Below are 21,263 nucleotides of genomic sequence, written 5' to 3' on the forward strand. Positions count from 1 at the left end.
ACTGCCGCCTTGAATTCCTGGGCTCAAGGGATCCTCCCGCCTTAGCCGCCAGAGTGGCTGGGTCTACAGGCATGTGCCACTGTACGCCGCTAAGTTTTTAATTTTTCATAGAGACAGGGTCTCACCATCTTGCCCAGGCTAGTCTCGAACTCCTGGGCTCAAGCGATCTTCCTGCCTCAGCCTCCCAAAGTGGTGGGATTACAGGCACAAGCCACTGTGCCCAGCCTCCTTTCTGTAACTTTTCAGTCCTAGTCCATCCCAGCCAACCCTTTTCCTACCTTCCCCTCCCATGATCCCACAGTCCTTTCACCACCCTGACCTCAATCTCAGCATAGCACTGGCCAGCAAACACATGACCTCCATCTTCTACAATGTACTGGATTAACTTCCCAGCAGAAGGTGAGCGCATCACTGATGGGTCATTTTCCTTCTCAAACACACAGGTTTTATTGCCAATCGTGATGCGATATCTAGGAGACAAATGGAAGTATGTAAGCTAAGAAAGCACCTCAGGATGTAAATGAGAATGGTAGAGAATGTCAACCTTCAAAGAAAAAAAAATCCTGAAAACTTTATTATACACACACACACACACACACACACACATTCACTGCATCTTTGTTTATAATGTCAATTAACAAAAATTTCCTTCAATAAGGATTAGATTAAATATAGTATAATCATATAATGGAATACTACATGACTATTAAAAATAACAGGTACCACCATTTAAAAACACACACACAAAGATACTGATGACGTAATCGCTAACATTTCTTGAAGCCTAGCTATGTTGTGGCAATGTTCTACACATTTTCAACATGTTAATTTATTTCATTCTCATAACACCATAACTGGTGTTGAACATTTGTGAATTTCTTTTTTTTTTTTTTTTTGAGATGGAGTTTTGCTCTTGTTGCCCAGACTGGAGTGCAATGGCATGATCTCGGCTCACCGCAACCTCCACCTCCCAGGTTCATGTGATTCTCCTGCCTCAGCCTCCCAAGTAGCTGGGACTACAGGCATAAGCCACCACATCTGGTTAATTTTGTATTTTTAGTAGAGACGGTTTCACCACGTTGGCCACGCCAGTCTTGAACTCCCGACCTCAGGTGATCTACCTGCCTCGACCTCCCAAAGTGCTGGAATTACAGGCGTGAGCCACCGTGCCCAGCCACATTTGTGAATGTATTTAAAGAAAAACAGTATGTACATGAGTGTAACTTGTATATGCATATAAAATTTCTACTCAAATATATAAGAAACTTTTAACAATGGTTACTTATAAAAAGGGGAACTTATTTTTCATTGTCCACATACACTGGAGTGGTAGGGAGACATGTTTTTAATTATAAACACTTTTACACTCTTGATATTTTTGTTAAGTGCATGTACTATTTTTTTTTTTTTTAACTACAAATGAGTACCAAAAAAAGCCTGGGAAAATCCCAAGAGCTAGTAACTAATAAGAGAAAAGGCTAATAGGATGACCAGCAAATGGACCTCAGCCACTTACCTATCCACTTCCTCTTTCATATACGTAGTATAACTGCTGCCATCATAGGACAAGAGCAGTCCACCGTCACTCAGCCGATGTACATCTACTTCTACACATGAGCCATTCATGATCACCACATAGGAGTTGGGGGACTGTCGAGTCACCTGTAGGGAATGAGAATGAGGATCAGTGTGTCCCTTCCAGGTACAGCTCCAAATGAAATTTGGATGCTTCAAAAATACAGGTAAGAAAGATCTGTCAAGAGGAAGAAAATTCATGACACCGATGCTATTTGTACAGTGTCTATGGACATGGCTCAGTCCTACTATCAGCAAAGAGGGCAACCTTAGTTGTTTTTCCCAACTGTGGTTGTTCCCTTTCTCTCCTTTATCTCTTGGCGGTATATGTGAAGTTGAAGAACAACAAAAAAGATTTTCATAGAACAACAAATGCTGCTTCAGGACACTGACACAAATAATAACAGTAATTTCACTAATACCCCCATCCCTGCATTAAATCAAACTTTTTCTCCTGCCTCTCAACCTAAAGAAAGATAGCTAAAAAAGTAAGGTGCAAGCTCCAATGGGGTTCTGCATACCTTAAGTACATACTTGACTCCCTCATAGATAAGTTCAACATCTACTGTATTCAGAAGTGTATGAGCAGGAAGAACTTGACCCCTGAAAGAACAACAATGAGAGAGAAACTTACTACAAAGTTCTAACAGTTAATAAGAGAATCTAAAAGATTATTGATTGTAGCACTTCCTAGAATAACAAAAGACTAGAAACAACCTAAATACTTAAATGATCATTTGTAAGGAATTGATCACATCAATTATGAATCTTATAATGGATTTTTTTAAATTAGGGTAAAATATACATTACATTAAATTTGCCATCTTAACCATTACAAAATGCACAGTTCTATAGTGTTGGGGATATTAACACTATTCTGCAACCGATCTGCAGGACTTTTTCATCTGGCAAAAGTGAAACTCTATACCCATTAACAACTCCCAATTTCCCCCTCCCCTCAGTTCCTGGTAACCATCATTCTACTTTCTAGTTCTATGAGTCTGACTAGTCTTCATACTTCATATAAGTAAAACCATATAGTATTTGTCTTTTTGTGACAGGCTTAATTCACTTGCCCTAATGTCCTTAAGATTCACCTATGTTTTAGCATGTGTCAGAATTTCCTTCCTCTTTAAGGCTGAATAATACTCTATTGTATGTATATGCCACATTTTGTTTATGCAGTCATCCATCAACCAACATCTGAGTTGCTCCCATCTTTTAGCTACTGTGAATAATCCTCCTATGAATGTGGCTGTGCAAGTATCTTTCAGACCCTGCTTTCAGTTCTTTCAGAACACCCAGAAGTGGGTATTACCAGATCATATGGTAATTCTATTTTTAATTTTTTCAGTAATTGCAATACCATTATTCAATAGTGGCTGCATCATTTTACATTCCCATCAAGAGTGCACAAGTGTCCCAATTTCTCTACGTACTTGCCAATACTTGCTATTTTCTGTTTTTTGACAGTGGGCATCCTAATGGGTGTGAGGTGATATCTCATCATGGTTTTGATTTTATTTACTTAATGATTAGTGATGTTGTGCATGTTTTCACATGTGGAACAAAACATACAGACATTAAAAAGATGTGAACTAAAAAACACCTTAAAAAATATACTGTTGAATTAAAAAGCAAGGTAAAGAACAGCTTCACAGCATGCTACCATTTGAGTTTTAAAAAACCAGGAGGTGGGAAGAAACAAATATTACATGTTGATATGGTTCGGCTGTGTTCCCACTCAAATCTCATCTTGAACTGTAGCTCCCATAATTCTCATGTGGTGTAGGATGGACCCGGTGGGAGATACTTGAATCATGGAGGCGGTTCCCCCATGCTGTTCTCATGGTAGTGAATAAGTCTCACAAGATCTGATCATTTCATAAGAGGAAACCCCTTTCACTTGGCTCTCATTTTCTCTCTTGGCTGCCACCACGAAAGATGTGACTTTGCTCTTCCTTTGCCTTCTGCCATGATTGTGAGGCCTCCCCAGCCATCTGGAACTGTGACTCAATTAAACTTCTTTCCTTTATAAATTAGACAGTCTTGGGTATGTCTTTATTAGCAGTGTGAGAACAGACTAATGCACATGTATATGTTCATGTAAGTTTAGGATATCTTTGGAAGGTTAGAAAAGAAACTGGTAATATGAATTTACTATAGGGGACGGAAACTGGATGGCCAAGGAACAGAGGTAAGACAGAGACTTTTCACTGCTTATCTTTTTTGTGCCTTTTGAATTTTGAACCACATAAATGTGTTAACTGTTCTTAAAGATAAAGATTAAGGTTGGGCGCAGTGGCTCACGCCTGTAATTCCAGCTATTTGGGAGGCCAAAGAGGGCAGATCACGAGGTCAAGAGATCGAGACCATCCTGGCCAACATGTTGAAACTCCGTCTCTACTAAAAATACGAAAATGAGCTGGGCGTGGCGGCGTGTGCCTGTAGTCCCAGGTACTCAGGTGGCTGAGGCAGGAGAATCCCTCGAACCCGGGAGGCGGAGGTTAGAGTGAGCAGAGATCACGCCACTGCACTCCAGCCTGGTGACAGAGCAAGGCTCCATCTCAAAAAAAAAGATAAAGATTAAACGTGAAAAAATTATAAAACTTCAGTGTAAGCATATCTACTCCTAGCAACTGAAACTTTGAGAGTCTTAAAAAAGGCCGGGCGGCCGGGCACGGTGGCTCACGCCTATCATCCCAGCACTTTGGGAGGCCGAGGCGGGTGGATCACAAGGTCAGGAGATTGAGACCATCCTGGCTAACATGGTGAAACCCTGTCGCTAATAAAAATACAAAAAAAATTAGCCGGGCGTGGTGGCAGGTGCCTGTAGTCCCAGCTACTCGAGAGGCTGAGGCAGGAGAATGGCGTGAACCCGGGAGGCGGATCTTGCAGTGAGCCAAGATCGCGCCACTGCACTCCAGCCTGGGCAACAGTGCGAGACTCTGTCTCAAAAAATAATAATAATAATAAAAAAATAAAATAAGTAAAAAACAAAAGCATTTTAAAAGGTAGGGCGGGGGGCTTGTAGAGGAAAATGCATTTGACATATTTGTACACCAATAAGAAAACTATTTAACTAGGTTACAGATTATACGTTGCAGAACAGAAATAAATAAGACTGGATTGGTAAAAAACAGCCCATGTATACAGGGAGTTGAAAGTCACGCCAAGGGATTTAGATTTGATACAGAAGAGAAACGCCAAGCTGCTGAAGGTTTTACAACATGAGAGTAACATAGTGAAAGATACTTATCATAGGACTTGAATAACTCGGAAATCTCAGTTCAATTTTTAAATTTTGTTTCTTTTCTTTCTTTCAGATACCTCAAAAGGGAACTGATGTAAGTCTAACAACACAGAAGGAAATAAAAGTGCCTGTGATTAAAGTGCTTTAAAATGATTAGCCACTTGGAACATTCCTCTGGGGACTCAAAGGCAGAGCTTAGTCTCTTCAATCAGCATTAGAAATTAGTTTAGCCCTATAGATGTCTGACCCTCTACTTGAAAGACTCATAAGGTCATCCTGAATATCAGCCTTAATTATTTATTTCTGAAAGGTGGTGCAGGTAATACATGAAATATTTAGGGTTCACTGCTAGGGAGAAATACCAGATTTTTATCACCAGGATTTGGAGAGATTTGATACTTATACAGGACAGAATATCTACTGCAGCTGGATTCCAGTTTTTAAAGAGGCAACCTGTTCTAACTGTGGTATAAGTTAACGTCTAGAATCTGCAGTTAGACTCCCCAGATAATTTGCCATAAACATCAACATCCCCTCTCTTTCTTGCCACCATACTCATAAGCTGCCAGGAATGGACAGAAGAATAAATGGGTCTTTGAGCTTCAGTCCCTGTACTCAGGACCATTGATTAGTTTGTGTAGCCTACAAGAAACAAAGCCTACCTTTCTAAAGAGTGAAGGAAGTTAGAGATGCTATTCCGCAGGCTCACATCTGCCACGTGGAGGGCCCCACACACAACCCCCAACATGGTGTCAGGTCGCTCAGCCTGAAAGGAGGAAAAAGAGGGCAGATCGAATGCATGGTCACTTGGCACCACAGCCTCTCAAATGAAATCAGGCTCAAATTTGTTGTGATGAAACAGCTAGCAATGAAAATCTCCATTCTCACTGCCCAACTGATTTTTTAGATAAAAACGAACACACTCACTTTTAGAATTTGAAGAGAAATGAAAAACAACTTCACCATTTGAAGAGAAATGAAAAACAACTTTCTTCTTCTCTCTCCCTAAGACTTCCACTGAGCCAATCATTGAGTAGCTCAAAAATAGGCTTCTGACAGAAATAAATTTAAAAAGACACAGCGATTTGGCTACTGATAATCTCAAAGAAAAACGGTGTATAGCCAAAATTTGGACCTCCAAATTATATGAATCTAACAATTTTATACAAAATCTTGGATAATTTAGCATAGCCCCAGGAATTAAGGAATAAGTGATAACTCTTGATCTAAATGAGGCCTCTCTCTTCAGCATCTGGTAGATACAGAAGTTGGCAACTATGGACTAGATTTAACATTAAATGAAGAAAAAGAAAGTAATTCAATCTCTGCATGCCTCTCTTCAAATATACCTCAGGAAGTAATGCTAGAACATAAAATGACTGTGTTACACAAGCACAGGAACCATCAGAGTGCTAAAATTACACTGACTCCTAGATTTTTCCAGGTAGATCAAGAACAATTTACATTAGAATCAAAAAATTTCATTTAGTGACAGGGATTGAGCACACAAGTCTATAAAAACCCAATCCCAGCATCTGTTTGTGCAAGTGGAGAAATACACACCTGTACTTTCTCTGCTATCAGTCTGTCCAGCCAGCCAGTATCAATTCTGTTCATCTGAAAGCTTTCAGTCTCTAACAATTTGATCAGGTATTCAACTGTAGTTCGAAAGTCACCCCGAATAGACAGCTCCTTCAAAGCCACCACCATGTTTCTGGGAGAAGAACAGAAGTCAATCTGTTTCAGCAACAAACACTTATAATGTTTTTCAATCATTTTAAAGATCTGTTTGGCCAGGCGTGGTGGCTCACCTGTAATCCTAACACTTTGGGAGGCCAAGACAGGCGGATCACGAAGTCAGGAGATCGAGACCATCCTGGCTAACATGATGAAACCCTGTCTCTACTAAAAATACAAAAAATTAGCCAGGCATGGTGGCGGGCGCCTGTAGTCCCAGCTACTCGGGAGGCTGAGGCAGGAGAATGGTGTGAACCCAGGAGGCGGAGCTTGCAGTGAGCCGAGATCACACCACTGCACTCCAGCCTGGGCAACTGAGTGAGACTCTGTCCCCCACAAAAAAATAAAAATAAAAATAAAAGAAAGAACTGTTTCATTCCTTTGGAATCTTGAGAGGGAGAGAGGCAGTTCCAAAAACAAATAAGGGTGCACATGTTAAGTGTGCTCATTCATGTGCATTCAAGAGAGGAAAATTTGCAAAAAGTCAGAAAACGTATGAATTCTAACTGATATTACCATAAGAACATCAGCAAATCAGAAACATTTCATTATAATGAGTACAGAACAAATTATAACAAATTATATGCAAACCACTCTCAGCTTTTATTTACTAAGTTTCCCTTATTCCATTCATTTATTGTTGGCTAACAAGAATTAGGGCATTAATTCTCCCTATCCTTATACCTTATTTATTTTATGTATAATTTATATACAATAAAATATGCTTATTTTAAGTATATAGTTCAATGAATTTTCCCAAGTGCTTAATTTAAAGATTTCCATACAGTGAAGCAACTCTCTGGGTGCAGTCATATATCAGCCTGACACTGCATGTGACAGTGTTTTTTTTAAACTGCATTTTGGATATCTATGCAATGATTTGCTCATTACTTTTATTACTTCCCAGTTAAGTGCAAAGTGATCCAATTTTAGCAGAATTTCAAATACTATGGGGCTTTTCTGTATATTTATGCCCAGTGTCTATCCCGCATGGGACAGGTACTTACTTCAACAAATACTAATTATGTACCTCATATTAATAAGACACATACTATGACTGTAAGGAAGAAAGAACATAAATACAATAATCATTTTCAAAATATATGGCAGAATATCATCAATGCCAGTCAGAATACTTACACAAAGTTCTGGAGAGGATATAAAAAGGGAGAAATTCATTTCCCTACAGTTTCATGAAAAATGTGGAATCTGACATGGGCTAAAGTATAGCTGATAATTATAACTGTGAGAGGAATCATATCCCAGGTGGTCCAGGCATTCCCTCAGCCTAAAATATTATTCTGTTGCCCACCTCTGTCCTCCTTTCTATGTCCTCCTTTGACCTGACTTACTTCTACAAACTTCAATTATCAATCTAGACGTCACTGTCTTCTGGGATACCTTCCCAGAACCCCTCTAGACTGAGTTAGTTGACTCATCTGTATGATCCTATAATGCCCTTAAATAATCTGACTATCATCATACTTAATACATTGTATTTTAACTGCCAATTGTCTTACACCCTCTGGATTGTAAAGTTTTGTGAGGACAGAGATTCTATTTTGGACCTCACTGTATTGCCAGAACCAGTAGATAGTAGATACTCAGTAAATATTTGTTGAATAGAACAAATGAATGGGCCTGGCACAGTGGCTCACACCTGTAATCCCAGCACTTTGGGAGGCCGAGGTGGGCAGATCACTTGAGGTCAGGAATTCGAGACCAGCCTGGCTGACATGATGAAACCCGTCTCCACTACAAATACAAAAACTAGCTGGGTGTGGTGGTGGGCACTCCACGTCAGAAAAAAAAAAAAAAGAATAAATGAATGAACAGAAGAAATAGCAAGAATAAAGAAGCAGAGGGAAGAAAATACAGATTGACAAAATCAGCCGGGCATGGTGGCACGTGCCTGTAATCCCAGTTACTCAGGAAGCTGAGGCAGGAGAATCACTTGAACCCAAGAGGAAGAGGCTACAGTGAGCTGAGATCGTGCCACTGCACTCCAGCCTGGGCGACAGAGCAAGACTCTGTCTCAAAAAAAAAGGAAAATACAGCTTGAGTTCAGGGAATGGTATGATTGAAGCAGAGGTATAAGAATAGGAATGAGTGGCTAATCCATTCAACCAATGTTTACTGAATGCTTACTATGTTCAGGGGATATAGCAGTAACAAGACACAGTCCTGTTCTCATGGTATTTAGATTATGACCCATGGGAAATTATACTGGAATATACTGGAATATATGAGTTGGGGCATTCTGGCAAACAAGAGTCCAAACCCCAAGCTGAGATATAGACCTAATGTAATGAAGAAATAAGAAACAAAGAAAGCTCTAAGCTGAAGAATGAACTTTTGGCATAGTGTCAAGAAGGAGACTTATTGTAGACAACGTATTTTTAACATGCTAAAAATTAAGCTAGCTAGCTTTGTACTGTAGACAAATGTACAGAGCTGGTCAGAAATAAGGAACAAGGCTTCTGGATTGGGTTGTAGGACATTCCCTGAAGAAAATACACAGTGGTCTGCCAAATCAGGACTTAAACGTAAATGCCAACAGAGGCCAGTCTGGGAACATAAATGAGTGAGGCAGACTGAATAGGAGCTGTGTTAACTACAAAGTTTATGTCCCATCGAAAAGAAGCAGCCACACAAAACTAGCTGTTTTTTGTTTGTTTTTTGTTTTTTTGAGACAGAGTTTTGCTCTTGTTGCCCAGGCTGGAGTGCAATGGCGTGATCTTGGCTCACTGCAACCTCAGCCTACTGGGTTCAAGTGATTCTCCTGCCTCAGCTTCCCGAGTAGCTGGGATTACAGGCACTTGCCATCACGCCTGGCTAATTTTTGTATTTTCAGCAGAGACGGGGTTTCACCATGTTGGTGACGTTGGTCTCAAACTCCTGACCTTAAGTGATCTGCCCGCCTCGGGCTCCCAAAGTGCTGTGATTACAGGTGTGAGCCACCGTGCCCAGGCAAAATTAGCTAACTTTTAACAACTAGAATGTAAAACCAATGTTGTCATTATAGTCCTACTTTTAAGAGCTAGCAGAAATCCATATTTTGATTTCAATCTCCTGATTTTTTAATATTGTCAAACTAAAAAAATTAACACTCTGTGAGCCCATCAAAACACATCTGTACGTTGAGACTCACCAGAAAGCCAACAATGTGCAAGCTCTAGTGTAAACCTTTTTCACTTTGCAGAGCATAATATGGCAGCGAATATACTTAAAAGGCAACTTCATACCAATTTTTTTTCTGGTAGCAGTGTTTTAATTTTGAAAAATTCCACTTACAGTTTTGAAGAATGAGAAGAAATGTAAAGGACAAAATAGAGAAATAATGAGATTTCCCTACTTCTAAAAATAATATTAAAAACTAACTAATCAAGGCTGGGTGCAGTGGCTCATGCCTATAATACCAGCACTTTGTGGGGCCATTAGAGCCCAGGAGTTTGAGACTAGCCTGGGCAACAAAGGGAGACCCCATCTCTACAAAAAATTTAAAATTAGCTGGACATGGTGATGCACACCTGCAGTCCCAGCAATTCAAGAGGCTGAGGCAAAAGGATTGCTTGAGCCCAAGAGGTTTCAGTGAGCTATGATGGCACCACTGCATTCCAGCCTGGGTGACAGAGCAAGACTCTGCCTCTTAAAATTAATTCAGGAAATTGATAAAAATATAAAACTAATCAATAAGTGTTTATTAATACAAATAACCATATATTCGGATTAAGAAATTACTAATAAACAAATGCTATTTACTAGTAATTAATACTAATAAACACTTATTAATTACCTACTCCGTGTACAGTTCAAAGGTAAAGGGAATGGTATTAAATGTTTGATGCAAGGCAATAAACCATTAAAAAACAGAAAAGAACTAGTTCAAGTTTCAATTTTGGATAGATATTCCAAAAGACCTAAACTGTTAAAATTACCTCCTTCAGCCCTATGTTTTAGGCAAGCAAAAGTGCTGTTAATTTAATATTCATTGTTTATGATTAATAGAATATTATCTAACATTTATGATATAGCAGTTATATTTGCATAAGCTGTTATATATTTTACAGCACACTAAGGTCTCTTATACTAGCAATGTAGACAGTTTCTTTATGTCCTTTTCATAATATGAGCAGTATAATTTTATTATTTTAAATAACTATAAGAGTACATCATGGTGACTATGGCTCATAACAATAGATTGTGTACTTGAAAATTGCTAATAGATTTTAAGTCTTCTCACAAGAAAAAAATAAAAGTCTATGATTTATTTGATACCTAGTTCTTGGCCAAGAATCTACCTCTCCTCAATAACAATACTGTTCCTGTGGAAAACTAAGATACCTTTAAAGCAATCAATTTTATATATTTATCAAAAATACTTGAAAGGAAAAATACTTCAAAAGGCTCAGAACAACAAACAGAAAAACATCTCCAAGCACTACATCATTTAATACAACATGAATGCAAGTACAATTAAAGATATTCAAAATTTCTTCAAAAAGGTTGTTCATATTATTACTTTGACAGCAGATGATTCCTATTCCCATGCTCACACCTTCACTTAATATTAGCACAAGTTTATTTTGTAAAATGCAATCAAATGCTATTATACTCACGAAATTGCCTCCTCTCTGTTTTCTCCCCAAGAAAAGCAGTGACCAAACTGAGAATCAGCAAATTCATGAAGTCCCCCTGCAGCAGCAACACTGAAATATCCCCAAACATTCTTATTGCTGCGGAAATTTAGTTCCTGAACTGTTCCTGAGCTGGGCTTAAAACCCTGTTAGAGAATAAAGAATGAGAGACCATATTATGTTTCGAAGGAAGAGAAGATTTATATATTGTTTAAGTTCTGTGTTAATCACACATGGAAGCAGAGAAGACACACGAAAATGATAAAGGCCAAGACCCAGTGCTACAGACCCACTGAAGACTCTATAGTGACTTAAGTGGGATTAAGTAACCAATAAAGCAACGACCATTTACTTATCTGCTCTGAGAAACCTCTATATTTCCCACTCCAGAGGAAGTCCCAAGATATTTCAGAAGTATACTCTCAGATACTGTCTTAACATTAAAGTTCATTAAAAAGCGGTATAAACCTTTTAAGTGATGGGTTACCTCATCTGGATTTTCACTAGTGATCCGAGCAGCAATAACATGGCCCCTTGGGCAAGGAACGTGTGCAGAATCTTCAAAATCAATGGGAGAATCACCCCAGGGAGATACCCCGTACATCATACGGATATCCTTGATTCTATATAGAGGAATCCCCATGGCAATCTGAAAGGTAATAAAACACACATCTTTAATTTTTCAGTTACTTCCCTTAAAGTGTAGAGGCTATCAGATAACCTAAAATATTTTTATTTTTGGAGCCGCTCCCTAAAACATTCTATTTTTATAACCTGTATTCTAAAATCATCAACTCTAAGTTGCTTGAAATACAATATATCACTACAGATAAGTAGTTAGAATATTCTCCACTTCTAAAGAAGTCCCCACATTCCTAATGCAACAGACACAAGTTCCCCTGTTGTCATTTCTCCATCACGAAATAAGAATGAAAATATCCAACAGAGGAGTAAATGTTAATAGCTATCCAAAAACAGACAGCTAGAAAGTCTTACTTGTGTCATAATTATCTCTTCCATCCCTGCAAACCACTGGAGGAAGTAAGTAAATCTTTAATCTTTAATAGGAACCCAGAAGGTGTTCTCGATGTGGGCAAATAATGTTAGATAAAAATAATATCAAGCCTTATCATTAAGTATTACTGCTTTCCATAGTATTTGTTTCCTGGACTGAGAGAAGACAATAATATTGACAGCAAGCACTTTACAAATTATAAAAATATATGTGTGCTACCACACTCTTGTAAGGAAAAACTTCAACCACTAATCTCTGATGCAGAATTATTTCAATAAAGAACACTAGTAAAAAAAAAAAATGAGTAGGGAATAATTATAATACAAAGTTGTGAAGTTTACTATAGCTAAATAATTGAATAAAGCATACGTTATTAACATTTATTTCTAAAACATGACACATTATATCAGATGTGTCTGGCTAGAAAAAATAACATTCCTACGTCTGTAATACATCAGGAAAACCAAACCACACATGCATAACCCATACAGCGTGAAAGAGAAATGACCATTAGGTGTGACTCAGATAGGAGGTGCTTTTCTCTTATCACACACTGGTTAAACCCATTTTCCAGGCCTCTCTGACTTTTCTAGGCTCTGCAACCCAGATCAGGGAGACTCACCTGGAGCTGTGCTGCAGGGAGATTGACATCAGCCACCATCTCTGTACAAGGGTGCTCTACCTGTAGCCGAGGATTCAATTCCAGAAAGTAGAAGCTGCCATCCTGGCTGTACAGGTATTCCACAGTCCCAGCACTCACATAACCCACCATTTTGGCAAGTTTCACCGCACACTCAAAGAAGAGAGATAAGCAAACATAAGTATCTCACCTTATCCAACTGCTAGACCACTAGAGCCTCTCACTGACTCAACTGTTCAGTGTGTATAAGAGCCATCAAAAGCTTTTAGCCACATGAGAGCACATTTCTGATTATTACACAATATCCCTGGACAAGGATGAAAAACTCAGTGAAAAATTGGGAGAAAAGAGTATTTTTCACTTTGCATCAAAAGCAACCTCACCTCATCAGACATAAATGCATGCAGACAAAAAAACATGGGGACAGACTCTTGTCCAGTTTCCAGTATTTCCAATATGCTCCTCTTCTTCCTAGAAACATAGCTAACTAGCTAGAGACTTTTTTTTTTTTTTTGGAGACAGAGTCTCACTCTGTCTCCCAGGCTGGAGTGAAGTGGCACAATCTCGTGGCTCACTGCAAACTCTGCCTCCCGGGTTCAAGTGATTCTCCTGCCTCAGCCCCCCAGGTAGCTGAGATTACAGGCATGCACCACCATGCCTGGCTAATTTTTGTATTTTTAGTAGAGATGGGGTTTCCCCATGTTGGCCAGCCTGGTCTCAAACTCCTGACCTCAGGTGATCTACTCGCCTTGCCCTACCAAAGTGCTGGGATTACAGGCATGAGCCACCATGCCTGGCCTGGTTAGTGGCTAAGTTTTGACAAACAGGACATCAGCATTGGTAAGTGATATGCATAACTCCTAAGTCATATATACATATGTATTTTTTTTTTTGGAGATGGAGTCTCGCTTTGTCACCCAGGATGGAGCACAGTGGCGCAATCTCTGCTCACTGCAACCTCCGCCTCTCGGGTTCAAGTGATTCTCCTACCTCAGCCTCCTGAGTAGCTGGGATCACAGGCACATGCCACCATGTCAGGCTAATTTTTGTATCTTTAGTAGAGATGGGTTTTCGTCATGTTGGCCAGGCTGGTCTCGAACTCCTGATCTCAGGTGATGCGCCCACCTCAGCCTCCTAAAGTGCTGGGATTATTGGCGTGAGCCACAGCACCCGGCCCTAAGTCATATTTTGAAAAGGAAATGTCTCATTCTCTATTCCTGGCTTTTTCCTTCTTATTCACTGGAACATGGTCACGATAGTATAAGCCAGCTTCAGTCATGCAAATGAGAACACACTAAGAACAGCAAGAAAAGAAAGAAAGGAAAAGAAAAGAAAAGAAAAGAAAAGAAAAGAAAAGAAAAGAAAAGAACGAACCTGAATCCCAAGATGGCCTCGTGGAATAAAACACTTCCACCAGCCCTGAAAAGCTCACCTCAGGCTAGGATGGGAGAGAAAAATAAACTTCTATTTTGGGGGGGTCCGCTGTGTTTTTTGGACCTTTTTGTTATAGCAGTTTAACCTGTATCCTAATCGATACAGGAATTATTAAGTGCAGGTAGAATGTTGCTGTTTAAAAATATTAAAATATGAGATGCTAGCTTAGCAAAAGGATAGTGGGTAGCAGAGAAACAGATACTGCAGGCTGGAAACACAACATTTAGTAAACTGTTTCCTACAATAACTTGGAATACTGACAACACACCAACTAACCCTTAAAAAAGATGGTCTGAAAGGGTCAGAGTGTTGAAAGCCAACTTCTTTTGTATTCCCCCAAAACAGAAAATGAGATTATCACCCTGAAGCAACTCAGTGTCAAAGATCAAACGTGCTGCTTTAGTTTCAGCTGGCCCCAAGATAGCCAGTATTAAATCGAGGCAAGAGAGATAGGCTAAGCACAAAAGCCAGTAAATAATAGAAGAAAAGTTTCTATATCTAGAAGAAATCTATGAGTATGATTAATCCAACCCAAAGCTGATTGCAAGCAAACAGCCCAGAAGCTTAGTAAGTATTTGAAGGAATTGTATTTCTAAACAAACCACAAACCTGGCCTTGAAAAGCCAGCGACTGATGATTGGGATATTTGTGCCCTCAATCCTGCACCAGCAGGAAGTGGGTTGTCAAAGTTATGCCAAAGAAGGCAGTCTCCAAAGCCCAACTCACAGAGAAAACTGAATGAAGAAGAACTTCCCAGAAAATAATGTCAGGTGTCTTGAAGGACAATGAACAAGGGATTTACTCCCTTATTGCACTTCTCTGGAGTGTGCAGTAGCAGAACCAGGGACAGCCAGAAGGTCTAACTGAGGTAGTATTCTATTATATAGCAGGGAATCATTGCAATTCCTACCTAACGAGGAGGATTTGATAACTGCTGTGGACCAACGACTGCTATGTATTTTTCATTTTTCCAAATGAGAGTTATCCTGTTCCTATTCCATCATTGTATATTGGGTGTATGGTGAAGGCAAGGGAGTTATGATAACGGGTAAATAACTCGTATTTTGAGTCACTGGCCCATGAAAAGCCACAATACATATCTAATGGAGAGGAATATACATCATATAGAGATCCGGAATCACCTCCAGTAATAACCCATCCAGTTACTAGTAACTAGACGGGGCTTCGGGCTGTCTTCCTTGGACAAAGGCTATGTGTTTTCTAAAAGTAGGAAAAAGGATAAAGGGATAATGGGTAACCAGAGGAACAGACTGAGGCACAGATTATGAAATGCCCTCCAGTGACTTTTCCCTACTTCATCATTTTAGGAATACAATCGAAATTTTTGCTGAGCACATGGTCACCCAGTTAGTGACCACAATTCCTAACATCCTTTGTGCTAGGTATAATTGTGTAACTGAATTTTGTCCAGTGGAATGTGAGCAGAAGTGATGTATGTGACTTCAAGATCATGCTTCCATATGCTTGCCCTCCACATCCTCTGTCTCTTCCTCCCACAGGCCACAATGTGAACATAATCTTGTGTGAGTTAGCTTAATCATGAAGATGACAATGTCCAAGAGCAAAGTTTGGCAAACTTTTTTGGTAAAGCGCCAGATAGTAATTATTTTCAATTTTGTGGGCCACATAGCCTCTGTCACAACTATTCAATTCTACCATTATAGTGATAAAGCAGCCATAAATAACACATAAATAAATGAGCATCATGTGTTCCAACAAAATTTTATTTACAAAAACAGGCAACAGGTGAGCAATAAACCCGTTTCTGGTAACAGCTCATCTCTGAACTATGATGAAAGAGAAATAGAAACTTATAGCTTGTTTAAGCCACTGTATTTTGCTTATTTATTTATTTGTTTTGAGATGGGGTCTTGCTCTGTCACCCAGGTTGGAGTGCAGTAGCATGATCAAGGCTCACTGCAGCTTTGACCTCCCAGTGTCAAGTGATCCTCCCACCTCAGCCTCCCAAGCAGCTGAGAGTACAGACGTGTGCCATGACACTCAGCTAATTTTTGTATTTTTAGTAGAGACAGGGTTTCACCATATTGCCCAGGCCGGTCTCGAATTCCAGGGCTCAAGTGATCTGTCCGCCTTAGCCTCCTAAAGTGCTAGGATTACAGGCAAGAGCCACCATGCTCGGCCAAGCCACTATATTTTGAAGCCATCTTTATTACAGCAGTTCAAGAGTACATCATAATATATACACAACATAGGAAATAGACCTCTAACACACATGAAATATATTTTGAAGAATATATTTTGATGTAGAGACTGGGTTAGGACTCCAGAAAAGACTATCTTCAGGCCTCTAAACTATAGTTATTCCGAAGGCATCGTTCATGACTTTGAGAAACTATTTTCTATACAAAAAGATAGAATGTGTGAACTCTGAAGATATTTAGAGGACTTTCCAAAAAAGATAATAGAGTTGATTAAATTCAGCTGAAGACTTGATGATACTCAACCCAGCAAATAAAACTACCTGATTATGAGCCTCTTAAAAAAATCAATCATAAGATTAAAAATTTCAAAACATTTCTCTTCTTTATCCCTGTATTCCGAAATGGTACACTGATTTTTTTTAGAAAGCGTTAACTACTTTTAGAGCTTGACATGTTCCTTGACAATTCTCTTAGTGGGAGAACAGTAGAATTTTTTTCTCTAAGAAAAGGATATAATTTTATTAATTATTCAGAATCGTTGCTTAAAATTCCATTGTTCTCAGATTGGTACATGAACTGAATGAAAAATGTTCTGTGTAAGAAAACATAAAGTAAGCCTTTTAATATATGTACCTGTTCCATGTGTTCAAATACTGCTGGAGTAGCAATAGTAGCAGGTGCTTCTTCAATAATCTTCTGATGCCTGCGTTGTACAGAGCAATCACGACCAAACAAAGAGATAGCATTGCCATATTGGTCTGCTAAGATCTGCACCTCCAGATGACGAGATTGTTTGGCTAGTCTCATCACAAATATGGGAGATCCAGGAACTTCAGCTTGAACCTGTATTAGAAAAGGGGGGGAAAAAAACCATTTCTTAAATCTTAAACTTTTTATCTATCTTGATAAGCTACTGTGATTTCAACAAACAGATGTCCAGAAGTGTCAGGAACCATGTTAATCAGCAGAAATACAAAACTGAATAAAATACAGTCCATGCTGTCATCTTTAATATCTTTAAGATGCTGCATTCTTACATAATCAATATTAATTGATAAATATGAAAACATACGAACATCTGGTGCATCACAAAGGTAAACAACAAAATATTTGAAAACATAGGCACATACACAAATCCAACAACAGGGCAAAATACTGCCATCCTGTACTCTGTACAACCAAACGTACAACTTGTTCCAGACAAGATACTTTCCTGGTTCATCATATATGGTATTGTTGCAGCCAAAGGACTTTCATCTTTAGTTTTGAAGAATATTACCGTTGGGGACAGAATTCTAAAATGGTAACTATTTTTTTTCTCAGCACTTTAAATAATCCCAATGATTTTTGGCTTTCACTGTTTCTACTGAGATGCCAACTGTCAATCTTATTGTTACTCTTTTGAAAGTAATCTTTATTCCTCAGCTGGTTTAAGATTTTCTCTCTTTCTGTCTTTTATAGTGGGGAGAGTGGTAGATTTACGCTGATAAGCATAGATGTGGTTCTTTGTATTTGTCCTGCTTAAGGCTCATAGTGCTTTTTGAATCTGTCCTTGGTATCTTTTATCTGTTCAAAGAAATTCTTAGCTTTTCTCTCTTCAAATATGGCTTCTGCTTCATCATTTCTTCAAATATTGCTTCTGCTCCATTCTCTTTCTCTTCTCCTCTGAGACTTAAAGTACATGATGTTAGACCATTTCACATAACCCATATGTCTTTTATGCTCTGTATCTTTTTTGCTCTGTTTTGCCATGTAGCAAGTCACCTCAAAACTCAGTGGCTTGCTTAGAACATCAACCTTTTATGATGCTGTTCTCATCTGGGCAGTTCTTCTGGTCTTGCACTTATACACATATCATCATCTGGTAGCTTGAGTGGGGTAGAATGGTCTCACTCAGATGTCTGGTGATTTGTGCTGACTGCTGGCTGGTAGGTCTAGGGAGCCTCAGCTGGAATCGTTCATCTCCAATGCAGGTGGCTTCTCATTCTCCAGCAGGCTAGACTAGGCTTCTTCAGTGATGTATTCCAAGAGGGGAAGAAGCTGTAAGGCCTCTTGAGGTCTAGGCTCTAGAATTTACACATCACTTTGGCCACATTCTAATGGTCTAAGCAAGCCACAAAGCCAGCTAAGATTCAAGGGGTAGGGAAAATAGATGCCACCCCTGGAAGGGAGGAACAGCAAAGTCACATTGCAAAGAGTGTACATACAGGAATGGGAGGAGTTATTGTGGCCATCTCTTGCAAACAACTTACTATGCTCTACCCTGTGGCCACAATAATTCACATACCTCCCACATGCAAAACAGGCTCACCCCCTCCCAAGGCCCCCAAAGTCTCATCCAATCATGGCATTGGGCTTGATGTCTATTTTCTCATGAGTCATGTCCAGAAGAAAATAAGGTTCCTTGGGTGCAACTCCACAGGTACAGTTTCTCTTGATCCAAAGACCTGGGAACTAAAAAGACAAGTTATCTGCCCCAACACTCCCAATATTTATGACGATATTGGGAGAGGATAACTGCAAATGAGACTGCTGTTCAAAGAGGAGGAAATAGGAGGTACATAGTAGTCATTGGTCCATAGCAATCCTGAAATCCAGATAGGTACATGCTGTCAGATTCTCTTACTCCAGGGTCAGGAATGCTTTTCGTTTTGTTTTGTTTTGTTTTGTTTTTCAGGGTCTAGTTTGGTTCCCTGGGAGTGGGTCCTTAATCCATGGCATCCCCTGCTCCTAGCTCTGCCCTCTGGGCTCCTGATTCCACTCTCTGAGAAATCTCTTTTTATTTGAAATGACAGCTGTTTACAGCTGAATAGCTTTCTGTCTGCTTCCTGCCCATTAAAAAGTTTAAGGCTCAGAGGTCACTTTTCATTTTGAACTGTTTCTGGCCCTTTCAGTCCCTTGATGCATTCATCAACACAAGTCTCTTGACAACTTTGTGGGTTTCCTATGAATCATATTGGGGTTCACCTCTCACCCAAAGAGACACATCCACAACTCATGTCTGCATAGACCTCTCTATACTTTGGGCACGTCAGGATGCTGTGAGACAGTACCCTTAAGATACTTAGGGCCAGGCGTGGTGGCTTATGTCTGTGATCCCAGCACTTTGGGAGGCCAAGGTGGGAGGATCATCTGATGTCAGGAGTTCGAGACCAGCCTGAGCAACATGGTGAAACCTCATCTCTAGTCAAAACACAAAAACTAGCCAGGCATTGTGGTGGGCACCTGTAATCCCAACTACTTGGGAGGCTGAGGCAGGAGAATCACTTAAATCTGGGAGGTGGAGGTTGCAGTGAGCCGAGATCGCGCCACTGCACTCCAGCCTGGGCGACAGAGTGAGACTCCCTCTCAAAAAAAGAAAAAAAAGAAGATAGTTAGAAGCATGTTTCCAGCTGAAAGGGTTAAAAAAAAAAAAAGATACTTAGAAGCATCTTTCTAGCTGAAAGGGTAATTTATTAGCTACTACCTTAAAGATTTCTGAGGCCTTAAAGTCACAGGCACTCTTGACTTGGTCTTTACTCCGAGGCATTTTTTACTTTGCAAATCTTTTGTCAGCTGGAGAGACTCAGGATGAGAAACAATTCTATTTTCAACAAGTTCTGGGTCCTTTACATTTCTGTAAATTCTGTAAATTCTGCTTGCAAGCAAAACATCTTCTCTAGCTTACCTCTCTTTTACAGTTTCTTAGCATAAGCAACTAGAAGCACTCCACAGATACTTTAAACACTTGTAGAGAGCTCCTTAACCAGATCCATGACTTCATTAAATATATTATTTGTCTTCCAAGTTACCTCAGATAACATTTTTTGCCAATTATTCCATTATTACAGAACGTGGATCTTTTTTCCAGACTCCAGTAACAATTACTACACTGCTTTTCCAGTCTCCCTTAACAATTCATCATTCTTCCAGTCTTCATTAACATCCTCCTCACCAATTTTCCAGCCTACACCTATGAGCCACTTTTAAAGTCAATGTCTTAGGTTTTACTTTTCTGTTATGGCAACATCATACCGTTAGGTATCAATTTCTGTGTCAATTATCCATTGATACCTAACAAACTACCAAAATCTTAGTGACTTGGTATAGCAACCATTTTATTTGCTCATGAGTGTGTGGATCAGCATTTTGAACTGGGCACAACTGACAGTTCTGATCTTGCCTGGTGTAACTCATGCAGCTATAGTCATCTGGCAGCTCAACTGGGGTTAGATGGTCAAATATGGTCTCATTTACATGTCTCAAATGTGGTGCTGCTGACTGTCAGCTAGTAGGACTACGAGGCCTTAGCTGGGACAACTCATCTCTGCTCATGTGACCTTTCCTTCTCCAGTAGGCTAGAATAGGCTGTTCACATGATAGTCTGAGGGCTCGCTCCAAGACAGCAAGAGCAACAACTACAAAACCATCTGAAGTTTAGGCCTCAGAACTTGTATACCATTTCTGACACATTCTATTGGCCAAAACAAGTCACAAGCCCAGCTGAAATTCAAGGGTTGGGGAAAAAAGACTCTACTTCTTGATAGGAGGAGCTGCAAAATAATGGTGCACAGAGTAGGTACATAGAAATGGAAAGAGTTATCATGATCATCTTTGCAAATAATTTCTCACATTGCTCTATGTTTTTCATCCTTTTGTCTCTCTTCATGCTTCAGTCTGAATTTCCTTCTGATCTACTCACCAGTCATTAATTATTTATCTTTTTCTAGATTTTTTTGTTTTGTCACCCAGGCTGGAATGCAGTGGCATGACCATAGCTCAAGGCAGCCTCAAACTCCTGGGCTCAGGG

General features: G+C 39.6%; 1 protein-coding gene across 5 annotated transcripts in view; it reads right to left on the reverse strand.

Annotated features, from left to right (window-relative positions):
• Window positions 1-21,263, reverse strand: part of ACACA (acetyl-CoA carboxylase alpha) — a 275,744-nt gene that overhangs the window by 160,579 nt on the left and 93,902 nt on the right. For all 5 annotated transcript variants that reach the window (XM_055257045.2, XM_055257046.2, XM_063628639.1 and 2 more), the window contains 9 exons: window positions 17,108-17,317; window positions 12,840-13,010; window positions 11,690-11,851; window positions 11,185-11,348; window positions 6,392-6,542; window positions 5,491-5,594; window positions 2,097-2,178; window positions 1,517-1,662; window positions 320-470 (listed from right to left, as the gene is read on the reverse strand). In XM_055257045.2, coding sequence (XP_055113020.1) covers window positions 320-470; window positions 1,517-1,662; window positions 2,097-2,178; window positions 5,491-5,594; window positions 6,392-6,542; window positions 11,185-11,348; window positions 11,690-11,851; window positions 12,840-13,010; window positions 17,108-17,317 — 1,341 coding nt within the window. The remainder of the gene's footprint in view (window positions 1-319; window positions 471-1,516; window positions 1,663-2,096; window positions 2,179-5,490; window positions 5,595-6,391; window positions 6,543-11,184; window positions 11,349-11,689; window positions 11,852-12,839; window positions 13,011-17,107; window positions 17,318-21,263) is intronic.

The sequence above is a fragment of the Symphalangus syndactylus genome, chromosome 20, assembly GCF_028878055.3.
Source record: "Symphalangus syndactylus isolate Jambi chromosome 20, NHGRI_mSymSyn1-v2.1_pri, whole genome shotgun sequence".
Taxonomy (NCBI): Eukaryota; Metazoa; Chordata; class Mammalia; order Primates; family Hylobatidae; genus Symphalangus; species Symphalangus syndactylus.